At 35.5% G+C, this 27,899-nt stretch overlaps 1 protein-coding gene across 1 annotated transcript; it reads right to left on the reverse strand.

Moving 5' to 3' along the window:
- Nucleotides 1-297: 297 nt before the first annotated feature.
- On the reverse strand, nucleotides 298-27,758 carry RASSF9 (Ras association domain family member 9). Its single transcript, XM_077762829.1, has 2 exons — nucleotides 27,712-27,758; nucleotides 298-1,639 (listed from the first exon to the last, which is right to left on the reverse strand). Exons 1-2 carry the CDS (start codon nucleotides 27,756-27,758, stop codon nucleotides 379-381), a joined length of 1,308 nt encoding a protein of 435 aa, XP_077618955.1. The 3' UTR covers nucleotides 298-378.
- Between the last annotated feature and the right edge of the window lie 141 nt (nucleotides 27,759-27,899).

Here is a 27,899-nt window from a genome sequence, read left to right on the forward strand (position 1 = left end):
AAATATATTACAGCACATTTTACTTGTTCATGTGTACAGTCTCAATATACTGACTGTACTATTAAGAATTAGTTTTGTATAAATCGTTTCCCACAGAAGCTATGAAAGATTATATTTCCCATCAAACCGTTTCTGATATACACCTGCAAGCTATTTGTGTTGCATTCCTAATAAACAGCTCATCATCTAAACTTGTAATCATGAGGTCACTTTAGAAATCTTAAATCAAAAATAAACTTAAAAATTTCTCTAGCTTTTATTAACTTCCGAATAGCTAACATGAATTGCATCATTTTTCAGAACGTGATGTTTAAAATAAGGTTCTCTATTAAGCAACCATGAACGACATTGAAGCAGGTCAGAAAGAAGCCATTCAAATTATGTCGACAGTAGCAGCACGTCTCCTACAGTTGTTTCCGAGTCCTGACTATGGTTCGAGCTGATACCAGTGTCTGAGTCCGTGTCATTTGTATACAAGTTAAGTACTCTTGGAGTAAAGGAAGGAACTTCCCCACTGCTGTTGGGGACCTCGGATTCCTTCCCTCTGTTTTCCTTCAGCTGGCATCCATCTTTGTTGCTAAGATGAAGTGAACTGAATTCTTTGGCCAGGAATTCATATTCTTTTGCTTTCATCTGAAGCAATGAGTCAGTGTATTTAATCTCTTTCTGGATGCCACTCAAGTGAGAGTGAATTGTCAAACCGGCTTTCATGCTTTTCTCCAAATCACACTTAACATTTTCTAAATTAGAGCTTTCAAGTTCACTTGCAGCTGCCCCTTCTGCATCTTCATTTATCTCCGTGCAAACACTTTTTACCTCTTTTTCTATTTCAGCGGAAAGCTTATCAATGAGCATTCTGTAATATGCTAATTGCTCTTCCAGATGTATAATTCCATCACTTTCGGTCAGGTCGTCTAGAATCTGGTTTTCATCAGAATGCAAGTCCAGCTTTTGCTTGGCTTCACTGAAACTGGGCATTAAATATGCATCCTGGACATAATTTTCCCCGTCATTTTCCACCCTATCGAGATGGAACTTCGCTTCACACTTTTCAATTTCCAGATCCAGCTCTTTCATTCTCTTGACCTGCTGATGAATGGTATGGTCCTGGGAAATAATCAGATGAACTAATGTCTCCATACTGTCTCGATCATGGGACACCATGTCCTGCTTAATTTTAGCCAGTTTCCGGAAAGTTTTTCTGACTATTCTCTTTTGTTTATCTGGTGGTAATGTCTTCATGTAATTTGCTGGACTGAGTTCCCACACTTTCTCGGTGTTTTGCACTAATTTGGCTTCCGCTGTCCGCCACAATGGAACTGGAAGGAAAGCATCTGCTTTAACCAAAACAAATTGCATATTGGGCTGCTCATCTCCCCAAGCTTTCCAAAGCTTCAGGATTCTAGTTAGGGGAGGAAGAGCCCGTTCTGAGCCTCTCCACTTTTCTATGATGCAGTAATCACTGGGCTTCCCCAGCAGAAATCGTTTCTCTCCAAATGTAGCCTCATGTTCCTCAAGCAAAGCCTGGATGACATCAGCAGAGGTGGTGCGTTTAGTTAGCCCACAGACAATCTTCTCTTCTTGGCAAACCCAAACCACAATTTCCTTCTCTTCTGAATCCATGTCTTTAGTGGGAGATCTGAAAGAAAAACAAAGTACATTATATTTCTGTCATCACCTGTGTAAACTCAGAAAGATGGTTTAACTTTAATACCCTTTTTAGATGTTATCCTTAATGAGAGATGCATTTGAGGCTGAGACTACATAAGAATCAGAAGTTTTACTGCAAGAAAAAAAAAAACAAATCGAAGAAAATATCTTAATTTCCTTTTATTTCTTAGTGGGCTCTGAAAAGAGGAAACTGTCATCAAAGACAACTGACGCTATTTTATCTATAGAAGTCAGATATAATATAACTACAGTTAGAACTGCTAGAGTTAAAACAATAATCAAAGTGGAGATGAATAAGCGGAGATAAAATATGACAATATTTTCTGGGGCCTTAGGACTAAAGGCCATGGAAACATAGCATAGGAAGGAATGGTGGGATGATATTGAGAATCATAGAGTTAAAAACAGCCCATTGTTGAAGCACCTGAGTGGCTCATTCAGTTAAGCATCTGACTTTTGATATCGATTTAAGTCATGATCCCACCGTTCATGGGTTTGAGCCCCATGTTGGGCTCTGCTCTGACAATGCGGAGCCTGCTCTCTCCATCTCTCTGCCCCTCCCCTACTCTCTCTCTCTTCTTTCTCTTTCAAAAATAAATAAATTTTTTAAAAGTCCATTGTTGAAAATAGTCATTTTTTTTCATTCAACCAATGTTTATTATATGCCAACTATATGCCAGGCATGTCTGGAGATACTAAAGCAGTATACAAAGGAGAAGAAAACACAGGTATAAATGTGTAATTATTATAATAGCAAGTAGTGATAAACACTAGAAAGAAAATTAAACAGGGTGAAGAAGATAGAGAATCTAGAAGAAAGAGAAGTCCATTTTATTCAGAGTATTTGGGAGAGACTTCTCTAAGAAGATGACACTTGAACAGGGGCATACATTTTGAGAAGGCAATCAGAGACCTAAAGGAAGAATTCTAGAGTAAACAGAAGTGCAAAGGTCACAAGGTATATTCTAGGAATTAGAAGAACAGGAAGGTAGTTGGAGGCTGAAGGTACTGGAGTCAGGAGTTGTTGCTGGAGGGAAGGAAAGGTCAAGCGATAGATGATGGGATCTAGCAGAAAGGCATACCCATTATGAGGCATTTGGGTTTCGTTCCAGTTTTCGTGAGAAGCCATGGGAAAATTTTAAGCGTAGGAGGGATATGATCAAATGTATGCTTTAAGTATATCTGGATTGTTTATGGAAATGGGCTATAAAAAATTGAAAAAAGAGCAAAAGCAGAGGAAAGGAGGCTTAGTTGAAAGCCTAGTGCAGACATAGAAAAAAGAGGAGAATTGCCCGGACAGGGTTTCAGCTGCAGAGGTATTAGGAAGCAGTCAGGGTTGGGACATATATGCAAGTAAAGACTTGATAATAATTTCCTTTGTAGCACAGAGGGATGGGGGAAAAAACAGTTTTCTGAAGAAAAAAACACACACAGTAAAAGAAACAAGGAAGTCCCATGGTTTGTAGGCTATACCTAGTAGAGACATTTGCATGATGAGTGTAAATCAAATCGACTGTGTGTTTAATTATATCTCTTTGAAAGAAAGTTAAGGAAAAAAATGATATGAAGCGAATTATAATCCAATATGATTATGGAGGCAAGACTTTTGAATAGAATTGGCTTGTTGTGAAAGTTATGTTGCTTTCTTTATGTAGCACCCTGAAAGCATAGGACTCCAAGAAGCATACATGGAAGAAATTTTCCCTGACTTCTAGAATCTTTGAAACACTTAGAATTTACAGTGTTTATGTCTTAGTACCAATAATGACTAATCCTATATTATTATCTTTTTTTTAAATGACTTATCATTAAACCTTGCTTATTGGCTCTCCTGAGGTCCTAAGATGGAAGAACAAATCAGCGGCACCAAATAACAAAGAGTTCCTGATACAATTTAAATATCCAACTATACCCACATTTTAGAAATGATTATTCAAAAAATCATACCAGGCTGTGATTGTTCTCTTATAAAATATTTCACATTTAATGACCCAGCACTGAATAACGTGATATTTGATAATATTTACAACTCGTTTCATAGTTTGAAGGAGCAAAAAAGTAGGTAGGATTTAGAATAGCAGAATTATTTTCATATTTCAATTAGCAGACAAACAGCCCACAAATCCATTCTAAGCAAAAACAAATAAGTACTCCAAGTAACTGGATACTAACTACTATTTGGGTCATGGCTGTACTGCACAAATTACCTCTACTTTAATCATTACATTCATCTATTTTGATCATGTATATAAAATACCCAAAATTAACAAACGCTTTTTTTACTTATGAAGTTAGAAGTTCACTTACTAAATTGCATTATTTGAAAAGAAGTAAGCCACACCTCATGCACTTAGTAGATGTTAAATTATAATTATTTCAACATGTACTTTTTATAGATAATGGTAAAAATAACAACATTGAGCAATTGTTGTAATTATCAACCTTATAAGATAATGCCAATAGCTATTACATTAACACTAACACAGTAGGACATCTTTATTTTATATTTTAGTGTTCATAGTTAAACTCTAAAAACAATCCTACTCACAATAAGTAGCAGTAAAGATTATAACCATCAGTCAGAAAACATTTAATAAAGTTGTTCTAAACTCTTTGCATATATCGAGTCATTTAATCCTTACAAATCTGTAGGGTAGGTAATAATATTGTCACCATTTTACAGATAAGGAAACTAGAGCAGGGAGGGTTTTAATGACTTGCCTAGTCAGTTACTAGTGCACTGAGGATTAAACCCGAGGAAGAAAACAAGCTCTAGAGTGCAGTTCTAACCTTTATATTATAAAAACAAGTTAATTGGTTTGATGGTTTTCTTTGTAAAATTTTTATTTTTTAAAGTAATCTCTACACCCGACATCATGTAGGATCAAACCTACAACCTTGAGATCAAGAGCTGCACACGTTACTGACTGAGCCAGTCAGGCACCTTTAGTTTGGTGATTTAGATATGTGGATTAAATTGGAAAAAATCATAAACTAACCTATTTTTAAGAGCTTTATTATATAAATTTGCTTTTGATAGCAATGGCACTCCAATGTGCCACTGCAACACTCAGTTGATCAAGGGAGGGCTTTTCCCAATGGCCAGCTATGGAGAAAAGTATGTAAGACCGTGTTACCTTCTGTACCTTTTCCTTATTAAGCTTATTTTCTACTCTGATGCAGTACTAAAGGATTTCTGACAGGTCTGGGCACCTCTGTTGGCTGACAAAACTCTCATGTATATATATGCCCTTACTGTTGCCTTAGAATAGTCCCCATGCTCAGTTCCAAATTTTGGTTGGGAAACATGAGTTCTGAGTCTCTAAGAAAAGATGACACATGACCTATAAATTCTTCAGCCCTACACTACAGCTGTGAAGAGGACTAGGAAGCAGAGATCAGGAAATCCTTTGGTACCCTACTGAGAATAAGAATGATGATGTATGTGACAATTCCCCAACACGTCCACACCTCCTACTCAAATTGGGATATTTTCTCTTGTGAAAGGATCAAGTGTTTATCTATTGTGTCCTACCATAGATGTCTGCTAACGTTCAGCTCACGTAGATAACGTAACCCTAATGGTCATTATGCACAATCAAAAAAGGTCCTGTTATTTCCACATTATTAATTCCACATTATGTCCATATATGAGAAAATGAGTGCCTTCATGATAACCTCACAGTGTGACTGGTTCCAAACCTTTTGCTGTTTAATATTTATTTTGAGAGAGAGAAAACATACAAGCAGGGTATGGGCAGAGAGAGAGAGAAAGAGAGAGAATCTCAGGCAGGCCGTCTGTGCTCAATATCATGACCATGAGCTGAGATCAAGAGTAAGACACTTAACTGACTGGGCCACCCTATCAGTTATCTCTAAATATTTAGAGTCAGTTATCTTTAAATATTTTGAGGAATTTTTAAAACCATTATTCAAACTTGATAATATTCAAAAATTTTCTGCTTTTGATTGAACGTTTTGGTAATAAACCTTCCATACCTAGGAGAAGATTCACCATGTTTAAATTCTACTTTTTTTAGCAGGCCTGAAGTATTTAAAAGTACTGTATTATTTTATAGTATAGCTCCAAGTAAGTTTCTACCCATTTATTTGATAAATATTTGTTGAGCATCTCCTCTATGGTTAACACAGTCGTGGAAATATATAATTTCAAAGGCAATATTCCTGGCTTATTGTGGGAAACAATGGTTGGGTCAGAAAAGGAATACAATAGGGTCAGTTCTAGTTCTAAGTTTCTTATTGCATCAGCAGTTTCCAAAGGCTAGACTGATGGCACCCAGCATCAGGCCAGCGAAACTTGCCAAAATATTTATAAATTAAATATTAAAATTACACCAATTTAGGAGTCTTTTTTTTTTTTACAAATAGTTTATTGTCAAATTAGTTTCCACATAACACTCAGTGCCCATCCCCCCTCCCCCCCACATCTTAAATAATCACTACCTTGTAGAAGTAATTGTTTTCATTTGGTCACACACTCAACAGACCTAGTCACGTGATATAAAGAATTTAACACTAGGACTAGAACTAATAAAATATTCCCTTCCCAACTTATGTGATTTCACCATCTAGTATAAGTAATGACATCTGCAAATACATATGCGACAAAGGGTTAAAAATACAAACTTAGACTAGAAAAACGGGTTTGTTATGCAGTATAATGTCACAAACAGTTCTTAACCTAGTGACTCAAGTCTAGTAGTTGAGACATATCTCCAATTTTAATGCAAAACACACACACACACACACACACACACGTAGCATGCCTCGGAGTGGTGTTTATTTGGTTTCTGCTATGTTTTGCTCTTGTATATGTTTATTGGGGACAAAGGGGTAAACATTTACTGGACTTGAAGCTTCTCAGAGAGTAAACTACAACTACATAAAAAGTGAAAAGTCATAGAGCGTTCATTTATAAATACCTTATCTCATCAATTCACTTCTATTTTCTATTTTTATCGCAGGGCTTTAGTTTCACTTATAAATAGCCACATTATCAATCTGATTAATAATATATTTTTTCTTTTTCTTCTCATCTCTCTGTACTTTACCCTTGATCACTCAAAATTACCTAAAGGCAAATTAATTTTTTCCTGTATGTTGGAAATGCATTTGTTAATATTTGGTATTTTTAATCCAACAAAGTTACTTTTATTTTAGGCATTTCTTGACTTGCAACATTCTTGATTTTTAAGAACTCAAGTGTACTGTAGATAGTAATATCATCCCAGTCTTACAGAAGAGGTAACTGACACAAAGAGAAGTTAAATAACTTGTCCGAAGTCACAAAGCTAGAAGGTAAGTGTTCTTTCCAACTCTGGCTTTTGCTATTAACTTACAACTAATCCCTGAAAATAAATTATAATAGTCACAACTATCTACTTACAAATATTCCCCAATTAATGAACTGCTTACGTTTTAAAAATTATTTTTAAATTAATTGCTTAAAGCATGATGCATTTTTTATATAAAATTCATTTTATACCTGGTACACTCAAACTCCTGGCCTTCTTATAAATATAAAAAATATAAATTAAAAATATGAATTTGCCTTCCTTCAAATCTATCATTCTTTCATTTGACATTTTCATTTTTATCTAGGATAAAAACAAATATTGAGGGAGTCATATGTATCTAAGTCAATAATATGAAAGGAGGTATGACAAGGGATTGATGGCAGATGGAAAGGTGAACATGGATGGAGCCTGCAGGATGATTTTCTTTAAATAGTCTGGGAGGGAGTAACCAACAGGTGGACATCCAGATAAGAGGTTATACAAAAATACCATAACTGTTTGCAAGTGTTTATTATTCATATAATTCAAATGGTTATAAACTGGGGTTTGCTTGGGTTACAGGATTTAAAATTTATAACTTTTAGATTACATTGTAAAATAAAAACATCTACTCAAAAATTGTACATTAAGAATAAAATAACTACTATGCTCACATTTAATTGACACCAACCTAAATTTGGAATTTTCAGTTAATTTGATAAATGTTCACTCATACAAACTATAAGAAGATATGAAATTTTAAGTACCAGAATTTGGTCAGGTCATGGCTTCAAAGTACAGTACTTAGTGGGGGACCTGGCATGCAACTCTTGACTCTTGATCTTGGGGGATCATGAGTTTGACTCCCAAGTTGGGTGTAGAGATTACTAAAACAATATAAATAAACTTCAAAGTGCGTTACTAAACATTCCTAATATCTTTCAATGAAATTTTCTGAATAAATTACATAATCAGAAAGATGTAAATCAGTTACCATATTGTCACATGTATCAAGGTTATTTACTTTATGGTATCCACTTTACGGAAGCAAAGACAATGAATAAAAAAAATTAAATGCCTTACATAAAGTAGCGAATCTCAAATTTTGCTTCCAATTACAAACACAAAGATCAATAAAAATGAAGGAATTTTACAATGAAATATATTTGAAACATTGAGTAAGATTATATTGTGTTTTGACTTGAACTACTTTGTCTAGTTCAAGAATGATTAATGAGAAATAGAGGAGAATGCTATTAATATCTAAATATCTAAGTATCTGTGTTTCACACAATCATCTCTTACTATGCTTTACTCATTGGAAACTGAATTAAAACTAAATTGAAATATTCAACAGATTTTACTACATATTCTAAATATATATTACACTATGTCTATAACTATGTAGTATACATGACATTCATCACTCACATACTTTAATTATGTATTTTAATACTTTATTAAATGTGATAATATTGCATATACCCCAAGGTTCTCATGAAAATATTTTGTTTTCTCACTTAATCCACCTCTGGTTAATTTATTTTAAAATAGTTTGAAAATTATTTATACAGAAGAAAATAACATTTATAATGTTACCATATTCATTTTTATCATACGCTTCAAATTACTTCCCCCCCTGAAACACTGATAACATTTATTTGTGAAGCTGTGCAAAAAAGTGTAGTGGGAACAAATGGACCTGAAATTTTAAATTTATGATATCATCTTAGGTATCATTAAGTCATTCTGAATTCTGAGAAATCATTTTTTTCTAATCCTCTGTACCCTTCACTGGAATACTGCAATATCTGACTCACATTTTTCACAAGGTTGCTGTAAATACCAAATAAGAGAATGAGTAAAGAGCTTTGAGAATTGTGAAAAATGTACTGGGTAAATATAGGTCATTAAACTAATAACAAAATTACTATTATTATTTTTTAATGCAGAAAGGGGCATAGTGTTTTTAGTATGCTTATTCAGCAATCTTATTGACCTTGCTATAGTAGTTGTTTTACAAATACAGTATTGTGTTAGAAATACTTTCCAACCTGTCTCACAATATTGTTTCACCTGGTTCAACTTGTTAATCTTTTTTTTTTTTTTTTTTTGCATGTGTACCTCCATTATAACTAACTGTTTGGCTAAGAAAAGACATTTAAAAACATCATTAATATAATCTTAAGGTCACAGATGAGCCAAGAATGCTTTTAATCTTTCTCTCATTTTATAACTCTGATTTTGATTAAAATTGTGCCAATGAGTTGCACTACACAAAAATGTATATGTTATTCTGCAATGATTTTATTATTCAGTGTTTGGGTTTTTTTGGGATATCATCAAAAAATTAAGATTCTATGCTAAGTAAAATTATTCAACAGCATGTATTAACTTCACTTGCAGGTAATTTTCCATATTCACTCTGAAATAATAATTAAACTTAAATACTGGATTTCTGAATTCACTCTATTGCCAATCAGGAAACCAAAAATATTTCTCTATTGATAATTAATGTTAATATCACAAAAGCAATCATATAGAATGGCTTATAATTACAAATCCAATATTCACACACTAAAATATTTCTTCAACATACTTCCATTGAGTAATTATTCACAAAGCATCAGGGAATAAATTAACTGTCTACAATCAGGAAGTTTTAAGATTAAAAAAAAAAAGTATTTACTAAGATATAGTAATGCCAAATTGAAGATCTTAGAAAATATACATTTACTGAAAAAAAATCACTGTGAAAGCAGAGAAAAATGAAGATAAATGGATAAACTTTGGCCATCTTTTTTTTTTAAGTTTATTTATTTATTTTAAGAGAGAGAGAGAGAGAGAGAGAGAGAGAGCCAGGGAGGAGCAGAGAGACATGGATAGAGTGAGTCCCACGCAGACTCTGTGCTGTCAGCACAAAGCCTGATGCAGGGCTCAATCTCATCAACTGTGAGATCATGACCTGAGCTGAAACCTACAGTCAAACACTTAACAAAACTTAGCCATCCAGGTGCTCCAAACTTTGTCCATCTTTATTCAGTTGTCCAGAGGAAAAGGGCATTGAAGTTGGGGCATAGGAGAATAAATCAAAGAGTAACATCTATAAACATTAAACTTTAATTGAAATTTGACATCTAAAACTTATTAGGACATGAGGCACCTGGGTGGCTCAGTGGGTGAGCCTGTGTACTCTCTCTCTCTCAAAAATACACAAATATTTCTTTAAAAATTAAAATAAATCAATAAGTAAATAAACAAATATCTGGTTATTTGTGCTGATTGCTGAATACAAATCAAACGTTATAATATTCCCTTTAAATTATTTCTTAAACCTCAAAACACATTTCTTTTTTTTATTTTTTTATTTTTATTTTATTTTATTTTTTTACAAATAGTTTATTGTCAAATTAGTTTCCACATAACACTCAGTGCTCATCCCCACAAGTGTCCTCCTCCATGCCCATCCCCCCTCCCCCCCACATCCATCAGTCCTCAGTTTTTGTCAGCATTCAAGAGTCTCTCATGGTTTGCCTCTCTCCCTTTCCCCCACCATTTCCGCCCTTCTTCTCCCCCTTGTTCCTCCGTCAAGTTCCTCCTAATCCTCCTATACGTGCAAACATATGATATTTGTCCTTGTCTGCCTGACTTATTTCGCTCAGCATAACACCCTCAAGGTCCATCCATGTTGCTACACATGGCCAGATTTCATTGTTTCTCATTGCCATGTAGTATTCCATGGTATAGATAAACCACATCTTCTTGATCCATTCATCTGTTGATGGACACTTAGGCTCTTTCCATGTTTTGGCTATTGTGGAGAGTGCTGCTATGAACATTGGGGTACATGTGCCCCTATGCATCAGCATTTCTGTATCCCTTGGGTAAATTCCTAGCAGTGCTATTGCTGGATCATAGGGGAGTTCTACTTTTAGTTTCCTGAGGAAACTCCACACTGTTTTCCAGAGGGGCTGTACCAGTTTACATTCCCACCAACAGCGTAGGAGGGTGCCCGTCAAAACACATTTCTAATCCTCAAAAGATAGAGAAGCTAATTTTATCCTGATATCACTGCCATTCAATGCCATAGCAAAGAACACAACTGGAACTGATACTGTATGAATACACATGCCATTCATTTTCGTGTCCTGTATTCTGATAAATGAAATACAAATGCAGACCAAAAAAAAAAAAAAAATTAGTTCCTGCAAGGAGATTCTGATCCAGGAGACAGCAGATTTTAATACCAAATAGATTTTTTATAGATACAATGGATGACTATAAAGTTACAAAAACCATTCTTAGGCAGTTCTTTTGTAAAACATCTTACCAAAATAAATTATAACTCTCACAGGGTATGATGTCCAGTCTATCTAACCCTTCAACATGGATCTCACTGTCTGTGGCACTCATATTAAAAACACATCAGTAAATAATACTTAGAATAACCCAAAAATGCAAGTTTCAGAAATGATGAATAAGAATGAGAGCTACAAAACAATAATAAGAAAAGAAATTTGATTTCAGTATATTTATCTCAGGCTCAAGTCTGATAATACTTTGTAGGAATTCACATTTCTTTGAATTAAAGCATGTAATTCATCGAAGAATAAAAATGGATGATGATAAAAAGCAGGTTTACAAATTAATTTCCATACCAAAGATTAAAAACTAATCTTTGAGTTTACAAAGTTAACTCCATACCAATTATAAAATTTAAAATTCTGAAGATGCCATAAATAATCAGTTTGGTTGCTGAGTGTATAAATTATATGTCACAGGTTATTTTCAAACTAAAATATCATACTTTCAAATTTAATAGTGTCTTTTCCCAATAATCAAAATTATCACAGTACAACTCTAATTAGTTTAGCTATTAAGTTCCTTAGTTTCATCACTATTATGTTACAGAAAATTTATATTTTGTATATGATTGGGCAGCTTTGTAATAAGAGTAAAGGAATGACCCAAACACAAACAAATCTAGAAACAAAACTGGGTAAAGATAAAGGCTTAAATATTTTTTAAAAAAGGTTGCTTGGGTGGCTTTTTATAAAAGCCACTCCTGATTTTGGCTCAGGTGATGGCTCATTGCTGGGTGTGGAACCTGCTTAAGATTCTCCCTATTCTTGTGTCCCTCTTCTGGTCCCCCACCAGCTCCTGAGCACAAACTCTCTCTCTCTCTCACTCTCTCTCTCAAAAAAAAAAAAAAAAAAAAGTATTGAAAAAAGTTTTCTGGAAATTAATTGAATCCATTCCAAGTTAGCTATCCTCCATATAAGGTGTCCATTCTGAATTATGGTGTATGAGTTTTTATAACTTGCTGCAACATGCATTTGTTAATGAAACTGTAGTTTAGCAAATGTGAATAAATGCTGAGGATACAATGATATGGAAGATAAGATGATCCTTATGTTCAAGAATTTGTCATATAGCTCAGAAGGAGAAGACATATGCTTAGAAAAAGAGATTTTAAAAATTCAAGATCATCATAAACATTATTGAAAATCATGAGATACACTCTGAACACATATGCTATAGAATTCCAAAACCTAAAAAGCAAACAATAACACTTAGGTCATATTTAATAAATAATAATAAAAACAGTAACTGACTTCAATGTTTTCAATTTATTCTCCACTTCTATAACTCTTTGTAGAAAGTCTGACTAAATAAAAGAGGCTCAAGAGATTTAATCTGAGGCAAGAGATTTGATCTTGAGGTCGTGAGTGCAAGCCCCACTTTGGGACTAGAGTTTACTTAAAAATAATAAAATTTTAGATTTCATCTGTAAAGTAGATCCCACACTTTTTTTTTTTTTTAAAGTAGGCACCCAGTGTGGAGCCCAACAGGGGACTTCAACTCACAACCCTGGGATCAAGAACTGAGCTGTGATCAAGAGTCAGATGCTTAACCCACAGAGCCATCTAGGTGCACCACGAAGACCCTTTCAAATAGTGACCTCCCATGATTATGTGTAGACTTGGTAATTGAAGGACAGGTACTTAAGAAATAGTAGAGTGACTGGGGAGATGTGGGTGTGTGTGTGAGAGGACACACTGGATAACAGCTCACTTTGTTGAATGCTTAGTCCCTGCCAGGCATTGTTTTAAGGCTTAATATATACTCAGTTAATTTTAATCACAACCCTACCAGATGAGTTGTATTGTCAAATCTATTTTACAGATTAGAAAACTGAGGCACAAGAGATTAAGGATACACACAAACACACACATACTCACAAAAGAATCACTAGTTTTATGTTCTACTAATGCTAGTTTAATTTTCTAGGAAGTAAGCCAAACATTCAGGGTAAGAAAAGCCCTCTATATAAAAATAATTGCAGGGTAGCTATAATACATAATTCCCATAAACAGAGAAAAGGGAAAGGAATGTGTAAAGAATGTGAATTGTAGACAACTGGGGGTTAAGTAAACTAGGCTCATGGTTCGGATTCCGGAAATTGATTTAATCAAACTGTAAATATTTAACATGCAGTATTTACCAGATGAAATGCTGAGCAAATCTCTAATCTCACTGGAAATGCTTATGCTTACTTCTTAGTGTTACTGTGCCTGGCAAATACCTAAAGTTTCCTTGCTGATTGGTACTTTGCAGAGAAATATTTTATAACAACAAAGCATATTTATTAAGGGGACATTACTTAGCTTGAATATTTAGTTTAATGATAGTTGTGGTACTGTCAACTTTTAGCATGAGTTTTCCTGTGAGCAGCGAAGTCCATAATTGGCTTTGCCTACTTGGTGGAAGATATTTCCTAATGATTGTGATTTTTTAGCTTGTTTCTGCCTGCAGCCACCTACTCTTTGCTCTCTATATGTATTCTGAAATATGTTGGCATGGCACTAGAAATATGTAACAATTTGAATTATCCAGTAGGATAGCTGAAAACACAAAATGAGCCCCTTTATCCCTGATTTCCACTTTCTGAACATATTCTATAATAAACGATAATAAAATGTGGCTTCCAAATGGAAGCTTCATCTGAAATAATCACCCTTTCCTTTACACTAGTTGCCAACAAATTACCTAAAGGGCAACAAAAACTTTAAAATTTGTAGAAACAAGTATATACCAGGGCCTCTCAAGCCATTTTCTCTTTAAAAAAAAAAAAAAAAGAGATACTTGAAAATATTGCTGATAAGAGCACTGGTTATCCATGTCAAAAGCATCCTAAATCCATTTACCTTTCCCAAACCTTAAACTTTTTACTATGTTCTGAATTTCACTGCCTCCACTTTCTCTAGAACTTTGCTTCAGAATTTAACTCTTCTTAAACCGTTTTTATCTTCTACCTTTTCCCCTGGCCCTTCCTACTATTCTGTCATGCTGTAACCACCTTCCTTTGGCCAAATACTCAGATCACTTAACTTTTGTTCACAAACTCAAATACCAATCCACAGTCACTTTCTCTAGTTCTTCACTTTTCAGTAACAGCAGCCCAACATAAAGTGGCTTCCACCTCACCCACCGTAATAGACACACTTCTCCTTAGAGTTATCGGCGATCTCCTGTCAAACCCAGCAGCCATTTCTGGAACTGATCTGACTTGACCTCTTTGTAACATTATGCACTGTGACCTTTCCTTCTCCTTCTTGCAGCAATCCATCTCTTGATTTCTGTATTTTCTACTCTCCAAGCTTCTTGCTTTACCTTTCTAGCTTCTTCTCAGATCCTGCACGGACTTTTCTTCCTCTGCATACTCAATAAATGTAGGTGTCATGCAAGGGTGGCCACAGAGTCTTCGCAGCTCCTTCCATCAAGAGATGGAATCTATTTCTTCCTCCCTGAACGGACCTTGGGACTTGCTGTGGCCAGCAGCATGTGGTAAAAACCATGTGCACAAGTGCCGGAATCCAGGCCTCAAGGAGTCTTGGAGCTTCTGGTTTCTTCCTCCTGGAATGCCGTCCTGATACTGCTGCTTGATGAAAAAGCCCGAGATGAAAGACCATAAGGAGAGAGAGACCCAGCCCTAGAGTTGTCTCATCTGAACCCAGCCCTGGGCCAACCCACTGCTGATTGAGAAAGCCCAGGTGAAACCAGCAGAAGAACCACCCCCAGTTTACCCACAGAATCAAGATAAATAAATAAATAAATAAATAAATAAAATTTAAAAATGACAAAAATAAAATTAAAAAATAATCCAGACGGGGGGGGGGAATGAGAAGAGACAGAAAGAAACCACAAGAGACTCTTAATGATAGAGAACAAACTCTGGATTGACAGCGGTGGGGTGGGGATGGGCTAGATGGGTGATGGGTATTAGAAAGGCATTTGTGATGAGTACTGAGTATTGTATGTTAGTGAAGAATCACTGGGTTCTACTCTTGAAACCAATATTGCATGACATGTTAACTAACTAAAATTTAAATTAAAAAATATGTATCTTCAAAAATAAAAACAGAATCGACAAATAATAAGTCACTTTCAGCCACTAATTTCCAGAATGTTTTATTATGCAGTAGGTAGTACCTAATACAAATGACATCTCCCAGGTTCCTGTGACTCATTTCCTGTCTCCCTGTACACATTTTGTGGGTAAGTATAATATTGTTCATAAAGTTATCAGTCAATTGTATGCTGATATCCCCAAATCTAAATATTTTGCCCTGGAGCTGTATATCCATATTCCCAACGTCTGTTCTTGCATGCTTACTTCATATTTATATATATAATCCAAAGGAACATAACCACCATCCCACCACCCTTTCTCTCCAGCTTAAAAACTAGGATCTTCCTAGATTCTTTTCTCTATCTCATCCCCCTTTAACAATCAGTCACTAAATGTTTTATGCATTCTTCCAAATGTCTTACATATGCACATTTATGTCTATCACCACTGCGATGATTCAGACAACTCTCGGTTTCACAACAGATTACTGTAGTAAGTGATTACACATTGTCTTATTACAAACTTTTGCCCACTTCACATTTGAGCTTCATAGTATCGCCAGGCTGCCCTTTTTAAACTGTAAGTCTACCAGTATACCTTTCTTCATTAAAAAGTTTAAATGGTTTCCAAGTCTTTTTTCAATCTCTCTCTCTTCTTTTCCCTCTTCCCCTCTCTCCTCTCTGTCTCTGCCTCTCCCTCTCTTTCTCCTGTTTTCTCTCTCTCTTGCCTTCTCCTAGGATTTCTTCCATGATTAGATCCCCCCAAATCATAGGCAAGCACTCTTTGATATGCATATTAATATGCACAGAACTAGCTACCCCTAGATTCTTACTGATCTCTCATGGTTTCAAGGGCTGCCATATATATCACCCTATGGATTTCTAGACTGGACTCAATCTGCCATGGTTTTTTTTCATTCTGAGCTTTTCTATAACATATTTCCTCACCTGAGGCTCTTACTCTTCTTCAAATGTCACTTTTGTTAGGAAATTCCCTTATCTTCTCAAAATAACCCCATTCTCACCACCCCAGAGGGAAATGGGTGCCCCTTCTTGATGCGTTCAGTAATAGGATTTTCTACCTTTCTTTTTTCTAGTTTGCCGGTTAGGTCCTGGACCGAACTGTTCATCTTTGAAGCCAAAGTGCCTAACATAGTCAATGTTATGTTTTTTTTCTTTTATTTATTTACTTATTTATTGCAGCAAGAAGGTAGAAGTGGGTTTTGGGGAAGTAAACAAAGAGAAATTTTCAGTCAACTAGGGCCTGGTAGTTACAAATGTGCCACCACCTATTTTTATAAATTTTTATTGGAATATATTCATATCCATTTAATTTTGTGTTGCCTATGGTGGTTTTCCTACTATACTGACAGAGTTGAGTAGTTGGGATGGTGACATTATGGCCCCAAAACCTAAATACTGATTATGTGGCCTTTACACAAAATGTTTGCCAACTCCTGACCTAGATGATTTACCTGCACCAAAAATCTAGATTTTATTTATCTAAATACTAAGACATTATTTGAACCTCCATATCTACATAATTCTATGTATTATTCTCTAGGGGATGTAAAGGTCAAAATAATATAATCTTTAAACAGAAGAAATTTATAATCTCTTAGAAGTGATGGCCATGCTTGGAAGTACTTTCAACCAAGGTAATAATTAAAGGATCACGAAAAGGATGGGCACTAAATGCTTCATGGAGATTGAGTGGGTTTAACCTAGGATTAGTCAGCTTGAAGCCCTGACTGGGAAACCAATGTTTTGTCTTTCGAGCCCTGTTCCAGGTGCAGTATGTTACATATTAATCAGTCCCATATAGACATCAAGAGATTTCAGAGTAGGCTGGATGAAAGGCTGCTTTCACAGTCCCATCTCAGGTGCGTTGTGTCCAAACACCAGGTGTTTGGAGGTGGAATATTTGGAAACACACAAATTACACCTTGAATTTTTCCCTCTTCATCCCGATGCTCTTCCCTTCCTAAAATTACCTTTGCCATTTTTTTCTGTTCTTTATGATGATACAACTATGTTCCCAGTTACTCAGGCTCAAAATTATAGTTATAATTGATTCATTGACTTTCATCCTAATATTTTCTACTGCCCTATCCACTCAGTGTTGAATTCTGCCTCCAGGGGTGTCTGGGTGGCTCGTTTAGTTAAGCATCCAGCTCTTGGTCTCTGCTTGGGTCCTGATCTAGCAGTTCGTGGGATCAAGCCCCACATCCGGCTCGGTACTGACACTGTGGAGCCTACTTGGGATTCTCTCTCTCCCCCTCACTCTCTACCCTTCCCCTGCTCACTCTCTCTCAAATTAAATAAATTTTAAAAAATAGTTTAAAAAATTCTGCCTCCACAGTGACTCTTTTAACAATAATCACTATCTGAAATGTCTTGTTTATTTATTGTTTGTTTATTGTCTGCCTGTCCATAACTGCACCTCAGTTCAATGAGAGCTGAGATCTTGACTATCTTTCTCACTACTGCGTCCCTAGCATCTAAAATAACATGTGGCACATATTACAAGGTAAATAAATATATATCACCGAATATATGGATTTTATTAATACTTCAAAATGACTGACTTGTACTTGAATAATTTATGTATGCCTGTGTATCTACTAACCAGCAAACTCCTTAAAAGTATGATCCATATCTGATTCTTCTTTAATCTTTTATCATGCCCCACAAAATGTGTGGTTAATTTAATTTTTCTGAATTAAAAAAAATTATCAAATAACCATCATCTTGAGTCACCACAAAGCAAATATATGTAAGTAGATGCCAAATCTGACAAAGCGGGATAGTTGATGAATGTTTTGTTATTAGAATTAAGGCAGATAATACCCAGTCTGGTAGCATGCTCAGACGGTGTAAAATATCATATAGCACACGCTGTCATTTCACTTAATCCTGGAAACTATAATCATGTCAAGTTCTCCTAACTAAAGATAGAACCAGTAAGGATGATTAACATTTTTTTAAAAAAGGAACTTAGTCTAAGTCCCATGCATATTAATAATAGCTCTAGGAAGAAATTCTTTGACTTTCACTACCTGAGTAGACCAGGCAGTCAAGAAACCAAGGCTAATACATTGTGGTCCACTGGTAAAAAGTGCCTAACTTCCCACACTATTAAAAAGGATGGAATCCCAAAGATCCACTATAGCCTCATAAGTACTTTTCCTAATTGTATACAACTCTTTTCTTCGCAAGAGACTGCAGTTATATGCGTACACCATGGAAATACCCCTGGCTTTTCAATACCATCTTTCATGTATTCTAGGCTAATGAAAGGTCCTTAGGAGCAGATCTAAGGATATGTATCCTCAGGCTCTACAATGAAAACCTGTAGCCTCCCCAAACTAATGCTCTGCTCTTTGGTCTTAAGTACCCTCAGCTAACCATAACTGCAGGGAATTGTAAAGGGAAAGAAAAAGATCAGAGTAAATGAACATTAGAGCAACTAAAAGTATCTGAGATGGCTATAAAACATCCTAGTCATTGGCTGAGAACAAGCATGCACTGTGCAGTATATCAAGAAGCCTTGGCCACAAAACTCCTGTCAAATGTATACCCTAATTAGTGAGCATAAAAACTTGCTAAAGTTTGGGGGCGCCTGGGTGGCTCAGTCAGTTAAGCATCCGATTTCGGCTCAGGTCATGATCTCATGGTTCGTGGATTCGAGCCCCACATTGGGCTCTGTGCTGACTGCTACCTCAGAGCCTGGAGCCTGCTTCAGATTCTGTGTCTCCTTCTCTCTCTGCCCCTCCCCTATTCATGCTCTGTCTCTCAAAAATAAATAAATGTGAAAAAATAAAAATTAAAAAAACACTTGGTAAAGTTGGACCCACTATCTTCATTAATAAAACTTAAAATATCTACAAAATAGAATAACTCAGTTTTATGAACTGATAAACTGACCAATTTAATATATTTCTTAGAATGAACAGCAGTCAACTATAATTGATTGTAAATCTAATACTGCTATAGAGACACATCCTTAAAAGTTTTCTGTACACTTCCTCAATTGTAAAATATTTTATTTTTACCAAGCCCACCAAGATTATGGATTCTTGCCAAAGTGACCGTATTTCTCTGTCTGCTTCTCGATCCTTATCTGTTGATTATCCTATCTTAGTCAGTCTTACCATTGTGTGATTCAGCCCCCTCCTACATCTTTTCATACATCTCATTGTGTTCCCTACTCTTGTCCAAGCCTGTCACCTAACTGTGGGAGTTTAATAAATGCTACCTAATTATAATAATGCTCCTTTATTTTATTTTATTTTTTTTACCTCCATGTACTCCTCTTTTACTTACTTCTACTTAGAGGCAATCAAAAACATTTACTGAGCACCTAATGTACAAAGGAACAGCCTTCTTCCACTGTAAGAGAGTATACTCTCATCTTAATTGCATCATAAAGACAGTGATTTTACCTACCCTGTCAAGGACAGTTTCCCATGGAAGAGTGATTTAAAAGAAAGTTCATGCTTGAGATATTTAACTACAGTACTGTTCCCTCAATTAGTTTAATCTCTTAGGAACTAGGTTGTGTCTTTGCATGTCTGGTGCAATACTGAATGTAGGGTTTACCAGTCTTAAAAGAACTAAAATAAAAAGATAGCTACCCATAACACTCATATATTTGTTATATTAAACTAAAGATTGTGAATAGCAAATAGCAAACAGTCAATAATTCTTAGTATAATTTGTAGAGTAATCCCATCTTTATATAAGTGGAAGTAAACGCTTTTGAGTTTCACCAGAACGCAACCTTTCGTGGTAGAGGTTATGTGGCAATGCATGACGTTTTCGGTAAATCAAAATTATACACACACACACACACACACACACACACACACAAATCCTCCTTTTAATTCTATTTTTAAAAGTTATCTTGCAAAGGTAAGCAAGCAAGACAGAGGAATTAAATTCTACTCTGCAGAGGATATTTTAGAATCATAGACACTTAGAAGTTAAAGGGATTTCAAAAATCTAATTCAATCTCTCATTTTATTAGACAAAGATAAGACAAAAATATTTAAATTATGTAACCTGTCTTTTTATTAATATTTCTCAGGGGTGCCTGAGTGGCTCAGTCGGTTAAGCGTCCAATGTCAGCTCAGGTCATGATCCCTTGGTTAGTGGGTTCAAGCCCGCGTTGGGCTCTGTGCTGACAGCTCAGAGCCTGCAGCCTGTTTCAGATTCTGTGTCTCCCTCTCTCTCTGCCCCTCCTCTGCTTGCACTCTGTCTGTCTCTCTCTGTCTCAAAAATAAAAAAAAATAAAAATAAAAATAAAACTTCTCAAAGACACATAAGAACAGATCCCTTAACCTACGATATGTTACACATTGCAAAATCATTACTGGTCTCACAATTTGGCTCAAAAGAAGTGTGAGGATTGAACCTAAAAGCTTTCTGAATTCAAATACTACATCAAGCTCCAAAGATAGTTTTGTTTTCTTTTTTTTTTTTTAAAGTGGGTTTCGTGCCCAGCATGGAGCCCAAACTCAGGACCCTGAGATCAAGAGTCAGACCAAACATCTGACTGAGTCATCAACTGAGCTACCCAGGCACCCCTCAAAGATAGTTTTGTATAACCTTGATAGACTCATTTCTAATTATATTCAGTAATTTACAATATACTTACTTGTATCTATGGAGGAAAAGACATCAGTGGTAATACAGAAGTCCTGAATTGAGATTTCTTTTTTCTTTTTTTTTTTTCTGAGAGAGACAATGTGAGCAGGGGAGGGTCAGAGAGAGAGGGAGACACAGAATCTGAAACAGGCTCCAGGCTCTGAGCTAGATGTGAGCACAGAGCCCGACACAGGGCTCAAACTCACAAACTGTGAGATCATGACCTGAGCCGAAGTCAGACACTTAACCGACTGAGCCACCTAGGTGCCCAATGAGATGAGATTTCAAGGCCCAAAATATCATACCATGTTTAAATATTAAAAATTTAGAGATACAGTTAATGGCATTTCAATCCTACAGGCCTAAACAAGGAGTGAATATTTATTGAGTTTTTATTACCATCCTAGTACTGTTCTGCCTTTTAAATATAATCAGATTTAATCTCACATTATATGGTTTAGGATTAACATTATTTTAGAGATGAGAAAACTAAGTCCTAAATAGGCCATACAGAAAAATGGTTAGGTGCATGGATTCAACTTCTGTCTCTGCCAATTATTAATTGTTGCACTGCTCTGTGTCTTAATTGCCTCAAATGGAAAATAAGAAAAATAATAGTACCTTCTTCACAGTAATATATTAAGTTTTATGTAAATCATTCAGAACAGTGGCAGAGAGTGTTACAAGAAGTGTTAGCAAAGGTGGATTTACCCTGAAGCTAATGAAACTTAAACATAAGTGCTGCCTCATTTGCATAGTTGTCTTCCCCAGAATGATCTTGATAATACTTCTATTCATAATAGTGTATTCTCTTAAACAGCAATCCTCCTCCAATTGTCAAACTTGAATTTTCCTCTGCATGCTATCCTTATTGTTGTTCTTGTATTAAAAAGATTAAATATTTGCCCCAGGGCACACAATTAGTAATGGCAAATAGGAGATATAACCTAATGTCTACTGGAATCCTTCCTTCCCTCCTTCCTTCCTTTCCTCTCTCCCCCCTCCCTCCCTCCCCCTCCCTCCCTCTCTTCCTTCTTTCCTTCCTTCCTTTCCTCCCTCCCCCTCTCCCTCCCTCCTTTCTTTCTTTTTTTTTCTCTCTTCCTTTCTTTTGAGAGAGCACAAGCAGGGATAGGGGCAGAGATTCAGGGAAAGAAAATCCCAAGCAGGTTCTAGGAGCACGGAGCCTGACTAGGCCTTGATCTCATGAAACCAGAAAATCATGACCTGAGCCCAAATCAAGAGTCAGATGTTTAACCAACTGGGCTACCCAGGTGTCCCTGCTGGAATTCTTAATTCTCTGCCTATTTCTAGAATTTTCCCTTTGTCTCATGAACTATAATTTTCTTATACAAAGAGAATAAATCCTCCTATCATATAAGAAAACAAATATTTCCTAATCATAGTTCCCAATTATCTCCAAAAGAGGAGGCAATGCTCCACACATTTGTTATAGACACTCACCATCATCTGCCAAACCTTACCCATATACGTACATGGCTGTACTCAAGGAACATGAAGGGAAATAAGAGCCTTTCTTGAGAAGAATGAGTTACCTTGCTTCTTGGTTTGCTTTCTATCAGAAGCCCGGTAAACTCTATCTGTCAAATAGGGCCCTTCACCATCTGAAAGAGAGGAGCTGAGTCTAGGAGCAGGGATAATCAGAGGGCATCCGTGAATTTAAGGATTCATTCTTTAAGCTACCTATACACCCTTTTCATGCAAATGTACCGATGTACTCTGATCCAAGTACTGTATGGGGACCAGCAGTATTTGAAGAGTGTATGTTGAATTCATTTATTCAATCAACAGATACTTGAGAACTAATTCACTGACTATCTAGAAAGGAACAAGACAGGTAAGGTCCCAGCTCTTACTGAGTATATTCAACAAGAATTTTTTATAGATCTCTTAAGTCACTTTATAAAAACAGAGGGCATTCTAGCCTACAGATATAAACCATTTAGGATAATTTTCCTTTTTTGTCAGCATATTTAATACCCATTGATCATTCTTATTCCTGAAATATGTTGCTTATCACTGCCAATGCTGAACGTGTACCTAAGGTTCTATTCTATCTGCAAGAAGTAATTACTTTGCCCTTGGGTGACCATTCACAATAGTGTTTTTTCTTAAATGATAATAAACAAATATGCAAATTTTCTCTAGAAGGTGTAGAATTATAACAGGTTACACAGGAATGACAATCACAACCTATTAAAAAAAAAAAAAAAGGAAATGGTATAGGTGGTGTGTGTCTTTTGCCAAAAATGTGTCTTTAAAAACTCCTAAGCAAATACACATTAAAGAACATTAGAAAACAGAAGCATGTTGAATGGTACAAATAACATATTGCCTTGTTTTAGAAAACCAATATGTTAGAGACAAAGGGATTCCCTATCAAGGACTGTATCCGCATATACCCGGAAAAGGTAAATATATGCCCCTACTCAACTTTATTCTATTTTCAGAACTAAAATGAAAAGAGAGCCATGCTTTTGTGAATTTTTAGAGCTTTTATCAGATATCTTGGAACTGCATACCAATCATATAACAGCAAAACTTTGTTATATAGTCATGCTAATATAGATGTTCTATAAATCAAATTATTAACCAGCTATAATTTTTTTTATTTATTATTATTTTTTTTACAAATAGTTTATTGTCAAATTAGTTTCCACATAACACTCAGTGCTCATCCCCACAAGTGTCCTTCTCCATGCCCATCCCCCCTCCCCCNATCTTTTTGATCCATTCGTCCGATGATGGACACTTAGGCCCTTTCCATGTTTTAGCTATTGTGGAGAGTAACCAGCTATAATTTTGAACATCTTTTTTCAAAAAGTCCATTGAAGAGTGTTTCACCTTGACATGTTTCATGAATTGATACAGTACATATACAAGATCTTACATAGTGATTTTAATTTGGGTGATAGTTGCTTGAGCAACAATTCAAGATTTAACTAGAGCTCAATTTCACTGCCTTCTCTACTTCTGGTATATTTTTGCCAGGGATAAAGCATTCCAGTCATTGTTCCTAATGGGCTGTGTGCTGCCAACTAATAACTACTTAAGTTACCAGGTATCATCAGGGGAAATCTCTTTCAGAAACTCCTGGGAACTAAAAAGAGGCACATACTCAAATATCTGGTATTTCTTAATCCAATTTCAGGAACATTTTAAGTATTTATTTTAGATTAGACAATATAGTACATGATAACTTTCCATTCTGCCGAATTCACAAATATCCATACTTCTAATTTCAGAGAACACATCCATCTTGCCACCAACTTTTATCCTAACCGCAAAACTTAGTTCTCCCTTCTGATGAAGCATCTGTGGCATTTTTACTACAATTAGAAATTTTTTAAATGTTAATTCTGATTATAAACATCAAGATTTTAGATTGGCTCCATTCTGTTTATTTACATGAAAGTTACAAATGAAAAGCATACAAAGTTCATGTGCCAAAATACAATCATTTGTGATCATGCATTATTCTCAGATTCCCAAAAGACTGTTGCCCCATTTTTGAAATTTAAAATGCTTCTTAAAATTTAGAAAAGATTATCTGGTGGGGTACGGTTAACTCGGTATCCAAATCCATAAAATTATTTGTCTATTTATTTGGATTTTAGATTTTATCCTTTATAAAGTATTAATTTTTCTACAATATCTGTTGGCCTTAAATGGTGAACAGAGAATAAAATAGTAACTATGTTTTCTAATGTAATTTATAAAATTATATTCATAACTGTATTACAGGTCCATAATATGCCAGGCACTGTCCTACGCATAACACGCAATGGTAATTAGATGTGACACTGCCCTCTCTAAGCTTTACAGTTTTTATTTTCTAAAAGGTTTTATGCCTCATACTTTGAAAAGACCAAAAGAGAATAGATCCAGGAAAGTACAATAAAAATTTTTGTCAAAGTTTATGATCTCAAATCCCTGATATTCCTTCTAATAATCTGTATTTTTTTTCCTGCTAACAAAGATGCAGTTATGTTCAAGTAGTTCTTTCACTTGTATAAATTATTTATCAGCAGGTATCCAAATGTGCAAATTCTTCCTTTGCCGTCTACAAGGAATTTTATACTATATATTTGAGGAATACCTTATCAGATGAATGTTCTATCATCAATCACATTTACTACCAAAGGATGAATCACTTGTTTTAAGGAAAGATATTTAGTTTCTATATGTCCAAGTAAGATTATTTAAATCATCATGGAATGCAGTAAACAAAATGATAGACTTAATCATGTAACTAAGTTTCATCTGTAGTTTTTTACCTTTGAGAAGGTTAAAAAAAAAGCAGAACAAAAATACCTCATCTATAGCAATATTGGACACTGAAAAAATAAAAATACATTTATTTTATTTCAATACACCACATGGCTTATGTACTGCTTAGTTTGAGATACCAATATTTTTATCTCTCTGACCACTGCTGTGGCTTAAATTTCTCTTAAAGATTGGAAAAATACACATTCATAACAGGAAGCAGTCAATTATTAGAGCAACTTACATATATCCTTACTATTACCACTTTCATCAAAACACGTTCACAATAAAGCATCACCTTTGGGAACACGATTCCATTTTCTCAGAGAAACTTGAAATACTATCAAACTTCTCTTTTTGGTTTTTTTTTTTAATGTTTTTTATTTATTTCTAGAAAAGAGAGAGAGAGACAGCATGAGCAGGGGAGGGTCAGAGAGAGAGGGAGTCACAGACTGAAACAGGCTCCAGGCTCTGAGCTGGCAGTCAGCACAGAGCCCGACGCGGGGCTCGAACCCACGAACCGCGAGATCATGACCCAAGCGAAAGTCAGACGCTTAACCGACTAAGCCACCCAGGCGCCCCTAAACTTCTCTTTTTGTATTGTTCTTTCTTTCCATTTCTTCATACTTTTGTACAGAAAATGTCATATTAAAAACAGTTTGTATACACACCTCCCTGAATGAAAGTCGACTTAGTGGTAGATGGTACAGTGGCAAAATTGAGATACCGAAAGTGGACATGTACTTCCTTGGGGAAACTCTTAGGGGTGCACACGAGGTTATATTGAACTGTTATTCAGCTTACCAATGACAGAATTCTAGAATTAATAGTGATCAAAATCAAAAACAAAAGACACATATGCAACAACCCTGAACCACACAGGTAGTTAGTATTCAGAAAGATCAGCATTCCAAAAACATAACCTGTTTTATAAAACCACAAACTTTCCACCAAGTGATTTTTTTATATATTTTGATGGCAGTTAAACAAACATACTTCAAAAACAGTGCTACTGAATAATCATTTAAAAAGCAGGAAGACTTTTCTGTTGGCAAAAGAAGCCTTCTGGAATATTTTTTAATGCACTGACAGCATGAAAATACAAACTTATTTTTAATAACCATTACTGATATATTTTTAAAAAATATTCAGACATATTTCTTTATTGTAACCTACAGTTTCACTAATTACCAGAAATGCCATATCCATGATACATAACCAAATCATTCGCAAATAAAACTGGTTTATAAAGTTCTGTAATACTGATTCTTACTGTTTTAGTTTCTCAAGCAAACTTAATCAACTAAATCATGGTTACATTTGGAATGAGTTAAAAACAGAGATTTAAGCTCAAAGTCTGGAGGTTTACTTTAAAATTGTATCACTATATATTATCATGCAGACACTTTAAAATAATTGTACCATTTCCTACCATGTAATTGTATGCTTTTAACTTTACCCTAAGTAAATTATGACAAGTACAAACAGGCATGATGGAGAGAAGTTATGGAAAAGCCCTTATTCCAAAATAAATATATTAAAAAGGTAAAACTCATGTCTACAATGATCCTTACATTGTTTGGGCATAAAAATGTACCATTTGAGGTGTTAATAAAATACTTAATAGGGCTGAAATACACATACTAGCTCAATAAAAATCTGTATGTGTGTGAGAGAGAGAGACAGAGACAGAGAAAAACAAAGGGAGAAATACATTTATTTATACACTTGCATTGTTGGCATTGCAGGCTTGAAATAGCAACCTGAAACAAACCAAAGTAAAACTAATAATGCAGACTAAGGAGGACAGCTGACTGAATCCTCCTTTAGTGCCTACAACCACCTAAAGTTATCAACGATATGGGAAAGATTCAGTTCACAGAAAGTTTCTCCTCTACAAAGTATTTTCACTTTGGGAACTTGCCAGGTTTCAGGAATCCCCACTTAAAGGGGAGCCAAAGCATTGTTTCCTGATTGTATCAACAGCTGTGCTTTCATCCTAATTAGTGGCTAATAAATTCTAGTTCTGTCGTCATCAAAAATTTAATCCTTCCTATAATATGCTAAAATTCGGACTGAAGTAAAATGAAACATGCCTCCCCACTACTCTCAAATATGCCAGACAACACAAAGAGAGATTCTAGTGATGCTAACTGTGGATCCAGGACCGGCCAAAGGGGGAACAAAAGGAAAAAAAAGATTTTTTTTTCAATGATCCCTGCGGTGGCCACCGAGATCCCCGTTACTGGAGTAATATCCTCACCAGTTGAGTATAAATACAAAACCTTATACCCTAAAGCTTCCCCCCCCAAAAAACAGTTTTCATCATAATATAATTGTAACAAAACACCTACTTTCACACAGAAGCCCCCAGTACACGCACGCTCAACTTTACCTGTTTTTATGCCGAGTCTTCAGCAGATTTCTTCCAAAGGGAGCCATGGTCCCCCAGGCAAGCAAAGAGCAAGGATCGTATCTCAGAGTTATCTGGGGGGTGGGGGGTGGAGATAGCTGTATTTCGAGTTGAAGAGAGGAGGGCTGGAAGCTTCCTCGTCACCTCCTCAGAGGGCCCTGGCTTTCAGC

This window comes from Crocuta crocuta, unplaced genomic scaffold (genome assembly GCF_008692635.1).
Source record: "Crocuta crocuta isolate KB4526 unplaced genomic scaffold, BGI_CrCroc_1.0 scaffold560, whole genome shotgun sequence".
NCBI lineage: Eukaryota > Metazoa > Chordata > Mammalia > Carnivora > Hyaenidae > Crocuta > Crocuta crocuta.